This window comes from Scyliorhinus torazame, chromosome 5 (genome assembly GCF_047496885.1).
Source record: "Scyliorhinus torazame isolate Kashiwa2021f chromosome 5, sScyTor2.1, whole genome shotgun sequence".
In the NCBI taxonomy this organism is placed as follows: domain Eukaryota; kingdom Metazoa; phylum Chordata; class Chondrichthyes; order Carcharhiniformes; family Scyliorhinidae; genus Scyliorhinus; species Scyliorhinus torazame.
This window is the reverse complement of record NC_092711.1, coordinates 13,896,337-13,914,135: the sequence shown is the minus strand read 5'-3', so window position 1 is coordinate 13,914,135 and position 17,799 is coordinate 13,896,337. Positions and strand designations below refer to the sequence as shown.

At 50.5% G+C, this 17,799-nt stretch overlaps 1 gene segment (V, D, J or C); it reads left to right on the top strand.

Moving 5' to 3' along the window:
- Positions 1 to 10,909: 10,909 nt before the first annotated feature.
- LOC140418188 (T cell receptor alpha variable 41-like) lies at positions 10,910 to 15,316 on the top strand. The segment is given in 3 exon segments: positions 10,910 to 11,037; positions 13,617 to 13,668; positions 14,735 to 15,316. Coding segments are annotated over 3 exon segments (447 nt in total).
- The last annotated feature ends 2,483 nt before the right edge of the window (positions 15,317 to 17,799 follow it).

Below are 17,799 nucleotides of genomic sequence, written 5' to 3'. Positions count from 1 at the left end.
AGAGGGAGGGAGAGAGAAATGAAATGAGAGGGAGGGAGAGAAATTAAATGAGAGAGAGAAATGAAATGAGAGAGATGGAGGCAGAGGTAAGTGATGGAAGTTGAAGGCTGGGGATGTGAAGGGGATCTGAAGGGGTGGGGGAGAGAGACAGAGTGTGGGAGGGGTGTCCTGCACCATCGTGGTACTGCCAGTGGGATCTTGCTGTGTAGAATTGCCTTCATTGCTCATGTACACTGGCTGGAGGGGTGATTGGATCTGATTGTGCAATTAGGACAGAGATAGGGGAGAGTGCAAAGCCAGAGGGAGCGGAGAGAGAGACAAGAATCGTGGATGGGGGTTTCCTGGTGTAGAGTCAGGGTCCAGCGCACTCCCCCCACCCCCTCCCCTTGCACCCACACACAAGCCGCCCCATGTTCCTCGCAAGGCGACACTGTCCACACTGGGGGGGTGGGGAATATTGGGGGCTGTGTGGGTGAAAGAGAGCCAGTGAGGCGATGGGGTGGGAGGGGGTATCCAGAGACAGCAAAGCAGAGGTGGACATTGGTTGGTGGGTCAAGGGAGGGGGGATAAAGACACCGGATCTGACGGTCTCCAGTATGGGATCTTGCTGTGTGAGGCTGAGGGCAAGATTGACGTAGGGCGGTGGGGCTGGAGAATCAATCTCCACTTGGGAGAGGCGAGCTTTGATCAGGAATAGTCAGCGTGGCAGAGGGAGGTCGTGCTGAACAAATGGGACTGAATTATTTGAGGAGGTGACCAGATGAGGGTGGTGCAGTTGATGTAGTTTATCTGGATTGCAGCCAAGCCTCTGACAAGGCCCCACATGGGAGACTGACAAAGAAGTCAAATGCACATGGGAGACCGGGTAACTTGGAAGCAGAACTGAGTTAGTGATAGGAGACAGAGGGTGGTGGGAGAAGGCTGTTTGTGTGACTGGAGGCCAGTCACAGAGTGAAAGATGTTAACAGCATGGAAACGGTCCCTTCGGCCCAGCTTGTCCATGCCGCCCAGTTTCTATCACTAAGCTAGTCCCACTTGCCCGCATTTGGCCCATATCCCTCTGTACCCACCCTGCCCACGGATGGGAGGGTTCCAGCCTCCCTAGACCCCGCCACACATTCTTCGCACAACAACTGCGGCAATTCTCACCTCAAACACTTTTTTTTTTTTTCAAATCCGGCCGATACCACATTGCAGTGTGTGTGTGGGATCCTGCTGTGCGAGGATGAGGGACATATTGAAGTGGAGTAAGAGGGGGTAGTTTGTTTGGAGAGAGGTAAATGTTCTAGGGTGTTTGTGGGATCGGACTGTGCGCTGCCACTGTACCATGGAACATATTGACTTCCGAGTGTTTGTGACAGAGGGAGAGGTGACTGATGGAAGGGGAAGCGTCAGGATTAATACTGAAGGAGGAAACAGCAGCAATCCTGGAGCCAGTGGCTCGGGAGACATTATCTTTGACTTTAATGAGTTTTTGACAGTAAAATTCTCTCGTCCCACATTGTTGTAATGAAGTAAAGATGCTCCATCTCTGCCGTAATGGAGTAGCAGGTGCTAAATCGGTGTTGTAATTAATACTTGTGCTCCGTCAGTGTTGTAATTGGGTATCGGGTGCTCCGTCAGTGTTGTAATTGGGTTTTGGGTGCTCCCTCAGTGTTGTAATTGGGTATCGGGTTCTCCCTCAGTGTTGTAATTGGGTATCGGGTGCTCCCTCAGTGTTGTAATTGGGTATCGGGTGCTCCCTCAGTGTTGTAATTGGGTATCGGGTGCTCCCTCAGTGTTGTAATTGGGTATCGGGTGCTCCGTCAGTGTTGTAATTGGGTATCGGGTGCTCCGTCAGTGTTGTAATTGGGTATCGGGTGCTCCCTCAGTGTTGTAATTGGGTATCGGGTGCTCCCTCAGTGTTGTAATTGGGTATCGGGTGCTCCCTCAGTGTTGTAATTGGGTATCGGGTGCTCCGTCAGTGTTGTAATTGGGTATCGGGTGCTCCGTCAGTGTTGTAATTGGGTATCGGGTGCTCCCTCAGTGTTGTAATTGGGTATCGGGTGCTCCCTCAGTGTTGTAATTGTAAAGCAGAGCGGAGCGGCTGAAAGGGTCGCAGTCCTCAGCAATGGCAGAGAGCTGGATAGACACGATAGGTACAGGAGGGACAGAGGTGCAGGAAAGGGGAGTTGCCTTTTTAATTAAGTGGAGCGTCACGGCAGTCGTCAAGAGATGAAATAACCGAGGAATCATCCAGCGATGTTTTGTGGGTGGAACCAAGGATGGGATGGTGACCTCATTGGGATTGTACCCAAATAGTCAACAGGAATTAGAAGCTGAAATATGCAGGGAGATTGGGGGAACTTGCAGGGTAGGGGGAGTCTGAGGGGGAGAGGGTGGGGGGGGGGGGGGGAGTCTGTGGGGGAGAGGGTGGGGGGGGGGAAGACAGAGGGGGGAGGGGGGGGAGACAGAGGGGGAGAGACTAAACACCAGTCCTGGAGTGAGCAGGGAGAGTGGGGGAGGGGAAAGTGTCGGATATCTATCAGGGTTAATTCCTCCTCATCATGTGCCAGGCTCAGCCTAGTACAGTTTGAGGTGGTACACTGGGCACACATGAAGGTGGCGAGGATGAGCAAGTTTTTCCGGGTAGACGATAGATCAACGTTCTGGCGTTGATGGATCCTTTTAATGTGGAGGCACTCGGAGCCCCCCCGTGTGTGGAGACTTGGGTCACTGACATGGCTGGGTTTCTCAAGCTGGAGAAAATAAAGTTTGCCTTGAGGGGGTCAATGCTGGGGTTCTCTCGGAGGACGCAGCCGTTCGTCGACTTTCTGGGGGCAAATTAAAGTGTCGGCAGAAGCAGCACTCTGAAGGGGGGGGGGAGGGGGGGGGGGGGGAGGTGCAATATGGTTAAGGGATGTACAGAAGGGGTTGGATGGGAAATGTCTAGTTTACCATGTTGATGGCTATGTTATTATTACTTTTGTTATTGTTATAAAAATTTTGCAAGTACTTCAATAAAAATATTTTTTTTTGAAACAACGAAATTGTTGCAGCGTCCGGCCGTGTTTATAAAATGGGTTTTATAAAACAGATTGGGGGCAGTCCCAGAATGTTGCTATGCCTTTATTATTTCAATAACGCTTTGCTTTAATCAATTTCCAGCTTTCTCTTTCTCTCCCCGAGGAGAGTTGATTTTGAAGCTTGGGACGACGCAAAGAGAATCTTTCCTCGGCGAGGAATCCTCAGACAGGAGTTCTAACCTGAGAGAAACAGAATAAATGTCAATGTGTCTTTGTCCGTCATTATTGGGGTTTCATGATTCTGATGGGTACTCAAGCGTTGGGCTCTTTTGTTTTTGGGAAGCGGGGGAGGCGAGGGTTGGGCGAGTTGTTCCAGTGAACAAGATGTCGTGTGGGAGCAGGAGGGAACGCAGCCTCAGGTGATTTAGGAGGTGGAGAGTGGGAGCAGGAGGGAACGCAGGAGGGGTCTGGTGTGTTTAGTAAATTAAATAGTGGATTTGCACCTTCATTTCATTTGAACTCTCCCCATGTGGGTCAGGGTTTTGTAAGGGGGGGGGGGGGGAAGAGAACCCCCCCCAGCTCTGTATCCACATTGGCAATAAAATGTGTAAACAACCAACCTGACCTGAGGATTATGTTTTTTTTCCAGGGGAGATATTTTTTGGGGAAATGAGGGGGCAAATTTGGTTGGTTAATTTGAGGGAGCTAATTGGGGAGTCAAATGTGAGGGGGGGTGCAATGTGAGGGGGGGTGCAATGTGAGGGGGGGTGCAATGTGAGGGGGGGTGCAATGTGAGGGGGGGTGCAATGTGAGGGGGGGTGCAATGTGAGGGGGGGTGCAATGTGAGGGGGGGCGCAATGTGAGGGGGGGCGCAATGTGAGGGGGGGCGCAATGTGAGGGGGGGCGCAATGTGAGGGGGGGCGCAATGTGAGGGGGGGCGCAATGTGAGGGGGGGCGCAATGTGAGGGGGGGCGCAATGTGAGGGGGGGCGCAATGTGAGGGGGGGCGCAATGTGAGGGGGGGCGCAATGTGAGGGGGGGCGCAATGTGAGGGGGGGCGCAATGTGAGGGGGGGCGCAATGTGAGGGGGGGCGCAATGTGAGGGGGGGCGCAATGTGAGGGGGGGCGCAATGTGAGGGGGGGCGCAATGTGAGGGGGGGCGCAATGTGAGGGGGGGGGCAATGTGAGGGGGGGGGCAATGTGAGGGGGGGCAATTTGAGGGGGGGCAATTTGAGGGGGGGCAATTTGAGGGGGGGCAATTTGAGGGGGGGCAATTTGAGGGGGGGCAATTTGAGGGGGGGCAATTTGAGGGGGGGCAATTTGAGGGGGGGCAATTTGAGGGGGGGCAATTTGAGGGGGGGCAATTTGAGGGGGGGCAATTTGAGGGGGGGCAATTTGAGGGGGGGCAATTTGAGGGGGGGCAATTTGAGGGGGGGCAATTTGAGGGGGGGCAATTTGAGGGGGGGCAATTTGAGGGGGGGCAATTTGAGGGGGGGCAATTTGAGGGGGGGCAATTTGAGGGGGGGCAATTTGAGGGGGGGCAATTTGAGGGGGGGAAATTTGAGGGGGGGAAATTTGAGGGGGGGAAATTTGAGGGGGGGAAATTTGAGGGGGGGAAATTTGAGGGGGGGAAATTTGAGGGGGGGAAATTTGAGGGGGGGAAATTTGAGGGGGGGAAATTTGAGGGGGGGAAATTTGAGGGGGGGAAATTTGAGGGGGGGGAAATTTGAGGGGGGGAAATTTGAGGGGGGGGAATTTGAGGGGGGGGAATTTGAGGGGGGGGAATTTGAGGGGGGGGAATTTGAGGGGGGGGAATTTGAGGGGGGGGAATTTGAGGGGGGGGAATAAACTTGGGGGGGGAATAAACTTGGGGGGGGAATAAACTTGGGGGGGGAATAAACTTGGGGGGGGAATAAACTTGGGGGGGGAATAAACTTGGGGGGGGAATAAACTTGGGGGGGGAATAAACTTGGGGGGGGAATAAACTTGGGGGGGGAATAAACTTGGGGGGGGAATAAACTTGGGGGGGGAATAAACTTGGGGGGGGAATAAACTTGGGGGGGGAATAAACTTGGGGGGGGAATAAACTTGGGGGGGGAATAAACTTGGGGGGGGATAAAATTGGCGGGGGGGGGATAAAATTGGCGGGGGGGGGATAAAATTGGCGGGGGGGGGATAAAATTGGCGGGGGGGGGATAAAATTGGCGGGGGGGGGATAAAATTGGCGGGGGGGGGATAAAATTGGCGGGGGGGGGGATAAAATTGGCGGGGGGGGGATAAAATTGGCGGGGGGGGAATAAAATTGGCGGGGGGGGAATAAAATTGGCGGGGGGGATAAAATTGGCGGGGGGGGATAAAATTGGCGGGGGGGGATAAAATTGGCGGGGGGGGATAAAATTGGCGGGGGGGGATAAAATTGGCGGGGGGGGATAAAATTGGCGGGGGGGGATAAAATTGGCGGGGGGGGATAAAATTGGCGGGGGGGGATAAAATTGGCGGGGGGGGATAAAATTGGCGGGGGGGGATAAAATTGGCGGGGGGGGATAAAATTGGCGGGGGGGGATAAAATTGGCGGGGGGGGATAAAATTGGCGGGGGGGGATAAAATTGGCGGGGGGGGGATAAAATTGGCGGGGGGGGGATAAAATTGGCGGGGGGGGGATAAAATTGGCGGGGGGGGGGATAAAATTGGCGGGGGGGGGATAAAATTGGCGGGGGGGGATAAAATTGGCGGGGGGGATAAAATTGGCGGGGGGGGATAAAATTGGCGGGGGGGGATAAAATTGGCGGGGGGGGATAAAATTGGCGGGGGGGGATAAAATTGGCGGGGGGGGATAAAATTGGCGGGGGGGGATAAAATTGGCGGGGGGGGATAAAATTGGCGGGGGGGGATAAAATTGGCGGGGGGGGATAAAATTGGCGGGGGGGGATAAAATTGGCGGGGGGGGATAAAATTGGCGGGGGGGGATAAAATTGGCGGGGGGGGATAAAATTGGCGGGGGGGGATAAAATTGGCGGGGGGGGATAAAATTGGCGGGGGGGGATAAAATTGGCGGGGGGGGATAAAATTGGCGGGGGGGGATAAAATTGGCGGGGGGGGATAAAATTGGCGGGGGGGGATAAAATTGGCGGGGGGGGATAAAATTGGCGGGGGGGGATAAAATTGGCGGGGGGGGATAAAATTGGCGGGGGGGGATAAAATTGGAGGGGGGGGGGATAAAATCGGCGGGGGGGGTAACAGAACCCAGCAGGAGGGGCGGGGGGGCCGAACCCAGCCGGGGGGGGGGGGGCAGAGAAAGACAGAGAGAGAAAGGACAGAGAGAGAGAGAAAGGACAGAGAGAGAGAGAAGGACAGAGAGAGAGAGAGAGAAAAAGGAGAGAGAGAGAGAGAAAGAAGGACAGAGAGAGAGAGAGAGAAAGACAGAGAGAGAGAAAGAAAGACAGAGAGAGAGAGAGAGAGAGAAAGACAGAGAGAGAGAGAGAGAGAGAGAGAAAGACAGAGAGAGAGAGAGAGAGAAAGAAAGACAGAGAGAGAGAGAGAGAGAGAAAGACAGAGAGAGAGAGAGAGAAAGACAGAGAGAGAGAGAAAGACAGAGAGAGAGAGAGAGAGAAAGGACAGAGAGAGAAAGGACAGAGAGAGAGAAGGGCAGAGAGAGAGAAGGGCAGAGAGAGAGAAGGGCAGAGAGAGAAAGAAAGACAGAGAGAGAAAGGACAGAGAGAGAGAAGGGCAGAGAGAGAAAGAAAGACAGAGAGAGAGAGAAAGACAGAGAGAGAGAGAGAAAGGACAGAGAGAGAGAAGGGCAGAGAGAGAGAAGGGCAGAGAGAGAAAGAAAGACAGAGAGAGAAAGGAAGACAGAGAGAGAAAGGACAGAGAGAGAAAGGACAGAGAGAGAGAAGGGCAGAGAGAGAAAGAAAGACAGAGAGAGAGAAAGAAAGACAGAGAGAGAGAGAAAGACAGAGAGAGAGAGAGAGAGAGAGAAAGACAGAGAGAGAGAGAGAGAGAAAGAAAGACAGAGAGAGAGAGAGAAAGACAGAGAGAGAGAGAAAGACAGAGAGAGAGAGAGAGAGAAAGGACAGAGAGAGAAAGGACAGAGAGAGAGAAGGGCAGAGAGAGAGAAGGGCAGAGAGAGAGAAGGGCAGAGAGAGAGAAGGGCAGAGAGAGAAAGAAAGACAGAGAGAGAAAGGACAGAGAGAGAAAGGACAGAGAGAGAGAAGGGCAGAGATAGAAAGAAAGACAGAGAGAGAGAGAGAGAGAGAAAGAAAGACAGAGAGAGAGAGAGAGAAAGAAAGACAGAGAGAGAGAGAAAGACAGAGAGAGAGAGAGAGAAAGGACAGAGAGAGAAAGGACAGAGAGAGAGAAGGGCAGAGAGAGAGAAGGGCAGAGAGAGAAAGAAAGACAGAGAGAGAAAGGACAGAGAGAGAAAGGACAGAGAGAGAGAAGGGCAGAGAGAGAAAGAAAGACAGAGAGAGAGAAAGAAAGACAGAGAGAGAGAGAGAGAGAGAGAGAAAGACAGAGAGAGAGAGAGAGAGAGAAAGAAAGACAGAGAGAGAGAGAGAGAGAGAAAGAAAGACAGAGAGAGAGAGAGAGAGAGAGAAAGAAAGACAGAGAGAGAGAGAGAGAGAGAGAAAGAAGGACAGAGAGAGAGAGAGAGAAAGAAGGACAGAGAGAGAGAGAGAGAAAGAAGGACAGAGAGAGAGAGAAAGAAGGACAGAGAGAGAGAGAAAGAAGGACAGAGAGAGAGAGAAAGAAGGACAGAGAGAGAGAGAAAGAAGGACAGAGAGAGAGAAAGAAGGACAGAGAGAGAGAAAGAAGGACAGAGAGAGAGAAAGAAGGACAGAGAGAGAGAAAGAAGGACAGAGAGAGAGAAAGAAGGACAGAGAGAGAGAAAGAAGGACAGAGAGAGAGAAAGAAGGACAGAGAGAGAGAAAGAAGGACAGAGAGAGAGAAAGAAGGACAGAGAGAGAGAAAGAAGGACAGAGAGAGAGAAAGAAGGACAGAGAGAGAGAAAGAAGGACAGAGAGAGAGAAAGAAGGACAGAGAGAGAGAAAGAAGGACAGAGAGAGAGAAAGAAGGACAGAGAGAGAGAAAGAAGGACAGAGAGAGAGAAAGAAGGACAGAGAGAGAGAAAGAAGGACAGAGAGAGAGAAAGAAGGACAGAGAGAGAGAAAGAAGGACAGAGAGAGAGAAAGAAGGACAGAGAGAGAGAAAGAAGGACAGAGAGAGAGAAAGAAGGACAGAGAGAGAGAAAGAAGGACAGAGAGAGAGAAAGAAGGACAGAGAGAGAGAAAGAAGGACAGAGAGAGAGAAAGAAGGACAGAGAGAAAGAAGGACAGAGAGAGAGAAAGAAGGACAGAGAGAGAGAAAGAAGGACAGAGAGAGAGAAAGAAGGACAGAGAGAGAGAAAGAAGGACAGAGAGAGAGAAAGAAGGACAGAGAGAGAGAAAGAAGGACAGAGAGAGAGAAAGAAGGACAGAGAGAGAGAAAGAAGGACAGAGAGAGAGAAAGAAGGACAGAGAGAGAGAAAGAAGGACAGAGAGAGAGAAAGAAGGACAGAGAGAGAGAGAAAGGACAGAGAGAGAAAGGACAGAGAGAGAGAGAAAGGACAGAGAGAGAGAGAAGGACAGAGAGAGAGAGAGAAGGACAGAGAGAGAGAGAGAGAGAAGGACAGAGAGAGAGAGAGAGAGAAGGACAGAGAGAGAGAGAGAGAGAAGGACAGAGAGAGAAGGACAGAGAGAGAGAGAGAGAGAAGGACAGAGAGAGAGAGAAGGACAGAGAGAAAAAGGAGAGAGAGACAGAGAGAAAGAAGGACAGAGAGAGAGAAAGGACAGAGAGAGAGAAGGACAGAGAGAGAGAGAGAGAGGACAGAGAGAGAGAGAGAGAAGGACAGAGAGAGAGAGAGAGAGAGAGAGAAGGACAGAGAGAGAAGGACAGAGAGAGAAGGACAGAGAGAGAGAGAGAGAGGACAGAGAGAGAGAGAGAGAGGACAGAGAGAGAGAGAAGGACAGAGAGAAAAAGGAGAGAGAGACAGAGAGAAAGAAGGACAGAGAGAGAGAAAGGACAGAGAGAGAGAAAGGCAGAGAGAGAGAAAGGCAGAGAGAGAGAAAGGCAGAGAGAGAGAAAGGCAGAGAGAGAGAAAGGCAGAGAGAGAGAAAGGCAGAGAGAGAGAAAGGCAGAGAGAGAGAAAGGCAGAGAGAGAGAAAGGCAGAGAGAGAGAAAGGCAGAGAGAGAGAAAGGCAGAGAGAGAGAAAGGCAGAGAGAGAGAAAGGCAGAGAGAGAGAAAGGCAGAGAGAGAGAAAGGCAGAGAGAGAGAAAGGCAGAGAGAGAGAAAGGCAGAGAGAGAGAAAGGCAGAGAGAGAGAAAGGCAGAGAGAGAGAAAGGCAGAGAGAGAGAAAGACAGAGAGAGAGAAGGACAGAGAGAGAGAAAGGCAGAGAGAGAGAAAGGCAGAGAGAGAGAAAGGCAGAGAGAGAGAAAGGCAGAGAGAGAGAAAGGCAGAGAGAGAGAAAGGCAGAGAGAGAGAAAGGCAGAGAGAGAGAAAGGCAGAGAGAGAGAAAGGCAGAGAGAGAGAAGGAAAGACAGAGAGAAGGAAAGACAGAGAGAAGGAAAGACAGAGAGAAGGAAAGACAGAGAGAAGGAAAGACAGAGAGAAGGAAAGACAGAGAGAGAGAGAAGGAAAGACAGAGAGAGAGAGAAGGAAAGACAGAGAGAGAGAAGGAAAGACAGAGAGAGAGAGAAGGAAAGACAGAGAGAGAGAGAAGGAAAGACAGAGAGAGAGAAGGAAAGACTGAGAGAGAGAGAGAAAGACAGACAGAGAGAGAGAAAGGACAGAGAGAGAGAAAGGACAGAGAGAGAGAAAGGACAGAGAGAGAGAGAGAGAAAGGACAGAGAGACAGAGAGAAAAAGGAGAGAGAGAGAAAGACAGAGAGAAAGAAGGACAGAGAGAGAGAAAGAAGGACAGAGAGAGAGAAAGAAGGACAGAGAGAGGGAAAGAAGGACAGAGAGAGGGAAAGAAGGACAGAGAGAGGGAAAGAAGGACAGAGAGAGGGAAAGAAGGACAGAGAGAGGGAAAGAAGGACAGAGAGAGGGAAAGAAGGACAGAGAGAGGGAAAGAAGGACAGAGAGAGAGAAAGAAGGACAGAGAGAAAAAGAAGGACAGAGAGAAAAAGAAGGACAGAGAGAGAAAGAAGGACAGAGAGAGAGAAAGAAGGACAGAGAGAGAGAAAGAAGGACAGAGAGAGAGAAAGAAGGACAGAGAGAGAGAAAGAAGGACAGACAGAGAGAAAGAAGGACAGAGAGAGAGACAGAGACAGAAAGACAGAGAGAGAGACAGAGACAAAGAGAGAGAGACAGAGACGGTGAGAAAGTCAACGTGGAGAAAAGCTAGATGGCACATCGTAATGCAATTAAAGACAGAGATTGAAACAGGAAAAAGACAGCGAGAGAGAGATTGGGTGGAATGCAGTGAGAGCGAGAGAGAGTGGATTGAAAAGAGACAGAGTCAATAGCAGAATGAGGCAGGAATCAAAGAGGCAGAAATTGGAGTTTCATACTCACCTTTCCACATAATCTCCATGGCTTTATTCACGCTCAGCTCAGCCTCGGTGGTGGGGAGAGAGATCTCAGGGCACGAATGTACTGTGGGGTGTAAAATATCAGAGCTGGGACTCCATGCTCACACACACATTCACACACACAGAGCTAAGACACTTATACTTACAAAGTCCACATGGTAAAGAGAGAGAAAATGGAGTCCAACTCTTTAAATACCCCAAATGAGTCACAAAAAGAATCCCCACCTCCCCACTAATGATACCCAACCAGCTCACGGTTACCCTCACCTGAACACACCTCCTCCAGGTCTGGGCCAGACCAAGAGACTGGGAGGGTGTGTTGTCAACCCCTGCTCAATGGATTATCCCAGGGCTGTGTGTGTCTCTCTCTTGCCCCTCACCTCAGCACCTCAGCCACAATGCAGATTCCAATGAACACCATCTACAACTGGCCATTGCAGCTTGATCATCTTCGACTACAGAAGGTAGAGCCAATCCTGATTTGCTGCTTTATGTTAAGTTTCCACAGACATCCATTTCTTCCAAACACTCTTGCTGCTTTTACAGCGGGAGCTCACGTGTGTCTGTCTGTGTGTGTGTGTGTGTGTCCCTGTGTGTGTGTGTGTGTGTGTGTCCCTGTGTGTGTGTGTGTGTGTGTCCCTGTGTGTGTGTGTGTGTCCCTGTGTGTGTGCATTTAGGCAGTCGCTACAGTTTAGAGCTGGAAAACGTTACACATTTCAGAATCTTAGCACTCGCTGAGCAACGGGGGGGGATCTGATGTTTAAACACACCTTTACCAATCTCCCCCTAGTGGGGAATGTCTGAATCACATACACACCTTTACCAATCTCCCCCTAGTGGGGACTGTCTGAATCACACACATACACACCTTTACCAATCTCCCCCTAGTGGGGAATGTCTGAATCACACACACACCTTTACCAATCTCCACCTAGTGGGGAATGTCTGAATCACACACACACACCTTTACCAATCTCCCCCTAGTGGGGAATGTCTGAATCACACACACATTTACCAATCTCCACCTAGTGGGGAATGTCTGAATCACATACACACCTTTACCAAACTCCACCTAGTGGGGAATGTCTGAATCACACACACACCTTTACCAAACTCCACCTAGTGGGGAATGTCTGAATCACACACACATTTACCAATCTCCACCTAGTGGGGAATGTCTCAATCACACACACACCTTTACCAATCTCCACCTAGTGGGGACTGTCTGAATCACACACACATTTACCAATCTCCCCCTAGTGGGGACACGTGACCGGGCTCTCAGCAATGTAGTTGACTGTTCACTGCCACCTGGGATGGCCATGGCTAAACGGATAAGTTAAAGGGCTATTAGGAATCGGCAACATGTTTTGTCCTTGGCAACAACGCTCATAGCCCCTTGAGAGAAATTATGAAACAATCTAAGAATTAGAAATTAGAAGTTAGAACAGTGCAGCACAGGGCTGACCCAGTAGCTGACAGCATTTACGGTCCAGATCCAGGTACTTTTTAAAAGTGTTTCGAGGCTCTCTCCCCACCACCAACTCGGGCAGTCAATTCCTGACACTCACTACCCCCAATCCCAGGCTGAGGAATGTCAAAACTTCCAAAGGATAATTGGACATGTATTTCCAACTGAGGAATCTGCAGGACTGTTGTCAGTAAGCAGGTGAGGAAGGGAGAATAATTAGATACACCTTTCAGTGTACCATCATGGGAAAGATGGGCCGAACGACCCACTCTGGTGCCTTGGCAGTGAATAATATGTGTTTGATTACTTTTATACAGTGTGCATTTCAGGGTGCATTTAGTGCTTTTGCTGTCATCTTAATGCTGTATTTAGAAATATGGTGTGAGTAGATCAAATCTCAGTGACACTTTTGAAACAACAATCACCAAACAGACACCGTACTAATGACATCGCTTTGCACATAATTTCCAAACTAACTGAGACGCTTCATCACTCTAAACATATCAGTGGAAATGAAGCTGTGACAGATAAAATCACTCACAAAGAGATACAATCGGTGCAAACACGAGCAGAAGCCTTTCCCGTTAATGTAAGCCTCCTTCTGACAATAATAAAATATGTGTGTGTTTGGTTGAATTTGGCTGCCCTCTTGCAAATCTCGCCCTTTCACTGCAATCTGTCTTCAATGGCATACAGAAACTTAATGGCCACAACCGGTTTGCTGCAGTGCCCATCAGGGCTGCATGGTGGCACAGTGGCTAGCACTGCTGCCTCACAGCACGAGTGTCGACGGTTCAATTCCAGCCTTGGATCACTGTCTGTGTAGAGTTTGCACTTTCTCCCCATGTCTGCCTCGGTTTCCCCCGGCAGCCCAAACATATCTAGGTCAGATAGATTGCCCGTGGTAAATTGCCAAAAGGTTGGATGGGCTTACTGGGTTAAGGGGGGGGGGCTTACTGGGTTAAGAGGGGGGGGCTAGATAGGGTGCAAACTCAAAGGCATCTTTCTGCACTGTAGCCAGTCTATGATTCTAAAATGTCCCTTATTGTACATTTGGAATTTGATGGGGGTGGGAGTAGGACAGTAGGTTGCTCTTTCAGAGGGTCGGTGCAGCCTCTGAGGGCCGAATGGCCTCCGACTGCACAGTATGGATTCGATGAACAGTTTCGATAGCAAGGAGAAATTCTTATTTATGACACCAGGTGGCGGGAAAGTCTGCTCAATGCCCTTCTCTTACGGTATCACTGTACACTGTCACCGCTGATACCTCTCTCACTATATCCGGGTCTGTATCGATCTGTTCACTCTCATTTTTATCTCAGAAGACACCATGCCAAACCAGTCTCAGGCGTTGGGTTCAGTTGTTTTTTCAATGACTGTGGCTCCCTCCAGTGCCTCCTCTCTTGTTAGCTGTGTCCTGCCAGGGCACGGTATCTAAACAAGCTTCGCTCTAAACTTCCTGGTTAGGTGGCAGTTTAATAACTGCACTTCCTCTCTTGGCCTGCTCCTCACTATAAAGAGGCGAGTCAAGTTCTACTGCAGTGTCCTAACTCCTGCAAATACGCCTTGCAGATGGATCTCCCGATAGGATTCATTATCTTCATCCTGTCTGCAATCGTCTCCGGTGAGTTACTCTTCAGATTCGCATTGATCAGCCCCAAGAAATGCTTCTTTGTTTAATCTTGTTCTTTAGAGAAAAACATTACCAGTGGTTGAGTTTAGTTAATTATTCTCATTGATTAAATTCCAAGAAATCCTGTTATAATTCATATTTAATGTTGATTTTTCCAGGAAAATGCAAAGCAATACTACTAGTGGTTGAGTGTCTTGAATGATCGGAATTGCATAAGTTGTCCATTAGTAGGTTTAGTGGTGAGGAGAGGCAAAATTAGGCATCATAGATAAGGCTCAACAAGGCTCCCTCAACAAGACCTTCCAAACCCAGGACTACTACGAGCTGGAAGGTCAGGGGCTGCAGATGGTCAAGGAACGCTATCACCTCACAGTCCACCCCCAGCCCACACACTACACCCATATCAAACTATAATCAGCTTTCTTCTGGGGTTGCTGGGTCAAAATCCAGGGGCTGTCCAAAGATGTGCATGTTGGGTGTATTGACCATGTTATAAAACTGCCCATTCCTGTCCAAAGATGTGCATGTTAGGTAGATGAGCCATGCTAAATTCCCCCCTTAGAGTGAGGGGTGTGCAGGTTAGCTGGGGTGACGGAGATAGAGTCGGGAATGGATAGAAGTAGAGTGCACATTTGGAAAGTCTGGGCCAATTCGATGGGCTGAATGGTTTCCTTCTGCACTGCTGGAATTCCAAAATAAATACTGGCCCAGATGCCATCTCTTGCAACCCAGGACAGATTAAATCACAGAGTCGTTATCTGGTATGTAGAGAAATATTTTCTTTCCACGAGGAAAATAGTGAGAATGTGGAACTTTATAACATGCAGTGTCTAAGGTGAGTCGTGTCTAAGACTTTCAGGGGTGGGCGAAAATAATAGCCGGCTATTGGGAATAGGCTATGTTGGGAGAAGGGTTGATGAAGGCCAGTATCAGCCCGATGGGTCAAATGGCCTGTTTCTGGGTTAACAAATTCAATGTGATTGCATCTGCCTCGTTGCATCAAGTGTTATTCATCCCCGCTCTACCCCCCATGTGGGGGGTTTATTTCATGTTGCAGATGTTGCCCAGGCGAGCCAGCAGGTCACCCAGTCTCCCCCCAGGCTGCTGGCGATGGAAGGCTCCTCCGTCATCATGAACTGCAGCACCAACATCTTGCTGAGCTTCGTGCAGTGGTACCGATCCCGGCGAGGGGGGAGTCCACGACTGCTGGCCACCGCCAAGGGCAGCGCGGTGCCAGCGGAGAGAATCGGGGCCACCCTCCATCGAGCCCAGAAACGCAGCAGTCTGACCCTCCGAGATGTCACGGGGACGGATGCTGCCAGCTACATCTGTGTAGTCATAAGCACCGTGCTGCCACCTGAGGGAGAGACAGTACAAAAACTCTGAAAGAATAGAGCAAGGCGGCCTCCCAGTATCAACATGAGAAAGCAAGGCAGCTTGTCCTCTCTGACTATGACACTAAAAGGGGAAATGTATAGAATGGGCCAGTTATTATGTGTAGAGGATTGGAACGTCCATTAGTTCCACTAATTGCCATGTCCATACCATCGGAACCAGCTGAGTCTACTCCCTAAACCTAGTCAATATTATTTTGGTAACAAAATGGCTGTAATGAGGAATAAACTGTTTCCTTCACAAATTCCACTTCCATTAATTTCCTTACCTTTTCTTCTGTTCTGGTACCAGATTTCCAAGACTATTATCTCAGAATTTTCAGATGATACAACGTTGGGTGGGAGGGTAAACGGTGAGGAGGATGCATAGATTCTCCAGCGGTAGTTGGACAGGCTGAGTCACTGGTCATATGCGGGCAGATGCAGTATAATGTGGATACACGTGAGGTTACAAATAGGAAGGCGGATTATTACTTGAATGGGTGTAAATTGAGCGAGGGAGAGACTCATCGAGACCTTATTGACCTCATCGCTGGAAGTAGGCACACGGGTACAGCAGGCAGTGAAGAGGGCAAATGGCAATTGCATTGGGCGTTGGTGAGGCTGACCTCTCCTGCTTTGATGTCCTTATGTGAGGAAGGATGGTCTTGCTATGGAGGGAGCGAAGGTTGACCGAGCAAATTCCTGGCACAGAAACCTAATGGCCACAACTGGTTTGCTGCAGTGCCCATCAGGGCTGCATGGTGGCACAGTGGCTAGCACTGCTGCCTCACAGCACGAGTGTCGACGGTTCAATTCCAGCCTTGGATCACTGTCTGTGTAGAGTTTGCACTTTCTCCCCATGCCTGCCTCGGTTTCCCCCGGCAGCCCAAACATATCTAGGTCAGGTAGATTGCCCGTGGGAAATTGCCAATAGGTTGGATGGGCAGAGGTCGAGCTGAGGGTCCAGCAGGGAGGCAGCGCCACCATCACCTGCTCCTACACAGGGGTGAGGAGAGCTTGCCTGTTTTGGTACCGGGACCCGCTCTCCCTGGGGGGGAGCCTCACATTCTACTCCGCTGCACAGACGGATTCAGTGACAGTGCCGCCTACTCCAGGAACCACTTCGCCTCGTCCCTGCCCTACAGAGTCGTCAGTCTCCCAGTCTCCCAGGTGACGGCCCAGGACTCCGGGAAATACTTTTGTGTCTTAAGCACACAGTGGTGCATTCAGGGCAACTGTCTGTACATAAACTGAAGGTGCTTCTCCCAGACAGTGAGAACTCTAGACAACATGTGTATTCCCAATGCCCAGTGTCAGTGTGTGGGCCTGTTGTAATGGCCTAGCATGGGCACGGGGATAGACAGGCAGACAGACAGGTAGATAGATTCACAGACACTTAGAGAGAGTCGACAGCACTTGGAGAGATTCAGACACTTCGAGAGATTCACAGACACTTTGAGAGATTCACAGACACTTCGAGAGATTCACAGACACACCAACCGATGCGTTAACACACAAAACAGATATATGGTCACTAGACAGATGGATGTATAGACACCACCTGATGGACTATCACACAAAACAGATATATGGTCACTAGACAGATGGATGTATAGACACACCAGCTGATGGACTATCACACAAAGCAGATATATGGTCACTGGACAGTTAGATGGATTAAGAACATACCAACTAATAAGCTAACAATCAAAACGGGTACATTGCCCCTCGACAGTTAGATAGCTTCATAGACACAGAACCTAATGCCCACAACACAGGTATATGGTCAGTGGACAGTTAGATTCCTTGAAAGACCAAGAATAGCTTATCACACCAAACAGGTGCATGGTCATTGGCTACTTTGATAGATTAAGAGACGGACCAACTGATGGACCAACACAGTAAAACAGATCCACAGATACTACATAGAGGCGGCCATACGGGTGATGGGCACGCAGATGGGCAGGGTGACAGATAACCTGACTGACAGATGGAGAGACGCAGCCTTGCAGCTGGGAATAGAGGCTATGCTGGCACTGGACAGGGTGCAGAGGTGAATCATCAGGATGCTGCCTGGGCTGGAGCGTCTCAGCTCAGGGGTCGTTTTCCCTCAGAGCAGAGATGGTTCAGGGCAAATGCAGGGAAAGGGGGATTCAGAACAGAGGGGTGTTTGGTGATCCCCTGACCGCAGTTCTTGCCGCTGCAGCGTGAGTCTTGTCAAAGCCGCCCTCCCTGTGCAAACCCTGGTGAGTGAGGATGGGGAGCCAGCAATCCGCCCAGTGCTCTGTTCAGTGAGTGACTGGAGGGAGGGGCAGAGGGGAGTCTAACTCAACACAGGCCCCCAGGAGGATGGAGCCAGTCCTCTCCCTCGCTGCCTTTCTTTCCCTCTTAACCTGTGAGTAGCTGGGTCTTTGCAGAGAATTCGCCCCCTGCCCGCTTTGCACCAGCCGCTCCTTGAGCAGCGGCACGAACTGGGTTCGCCTCACTTCAATGTTCGCTTCTTCCCTTTCACAGGTGTCCAGGCGGAGGTGGCGTTGACCCAGCCAGAGGCGGGGGTCGCAGGGAGCACCCTGACCCTGTCCTGCAGAACCAGCGGGTTTGACCTGGGGGGGGCTACACCATGTACTGGTACCGACACAGTCCCGGGAATGGCCCGGAATGGTTAGTTCGGTACTATTCTGAAAGTAGCAAGAGTTACAACCCGGAGCTTGGTGGGCGAGTTACTGCTTCCAAGGACCTTTCAAAC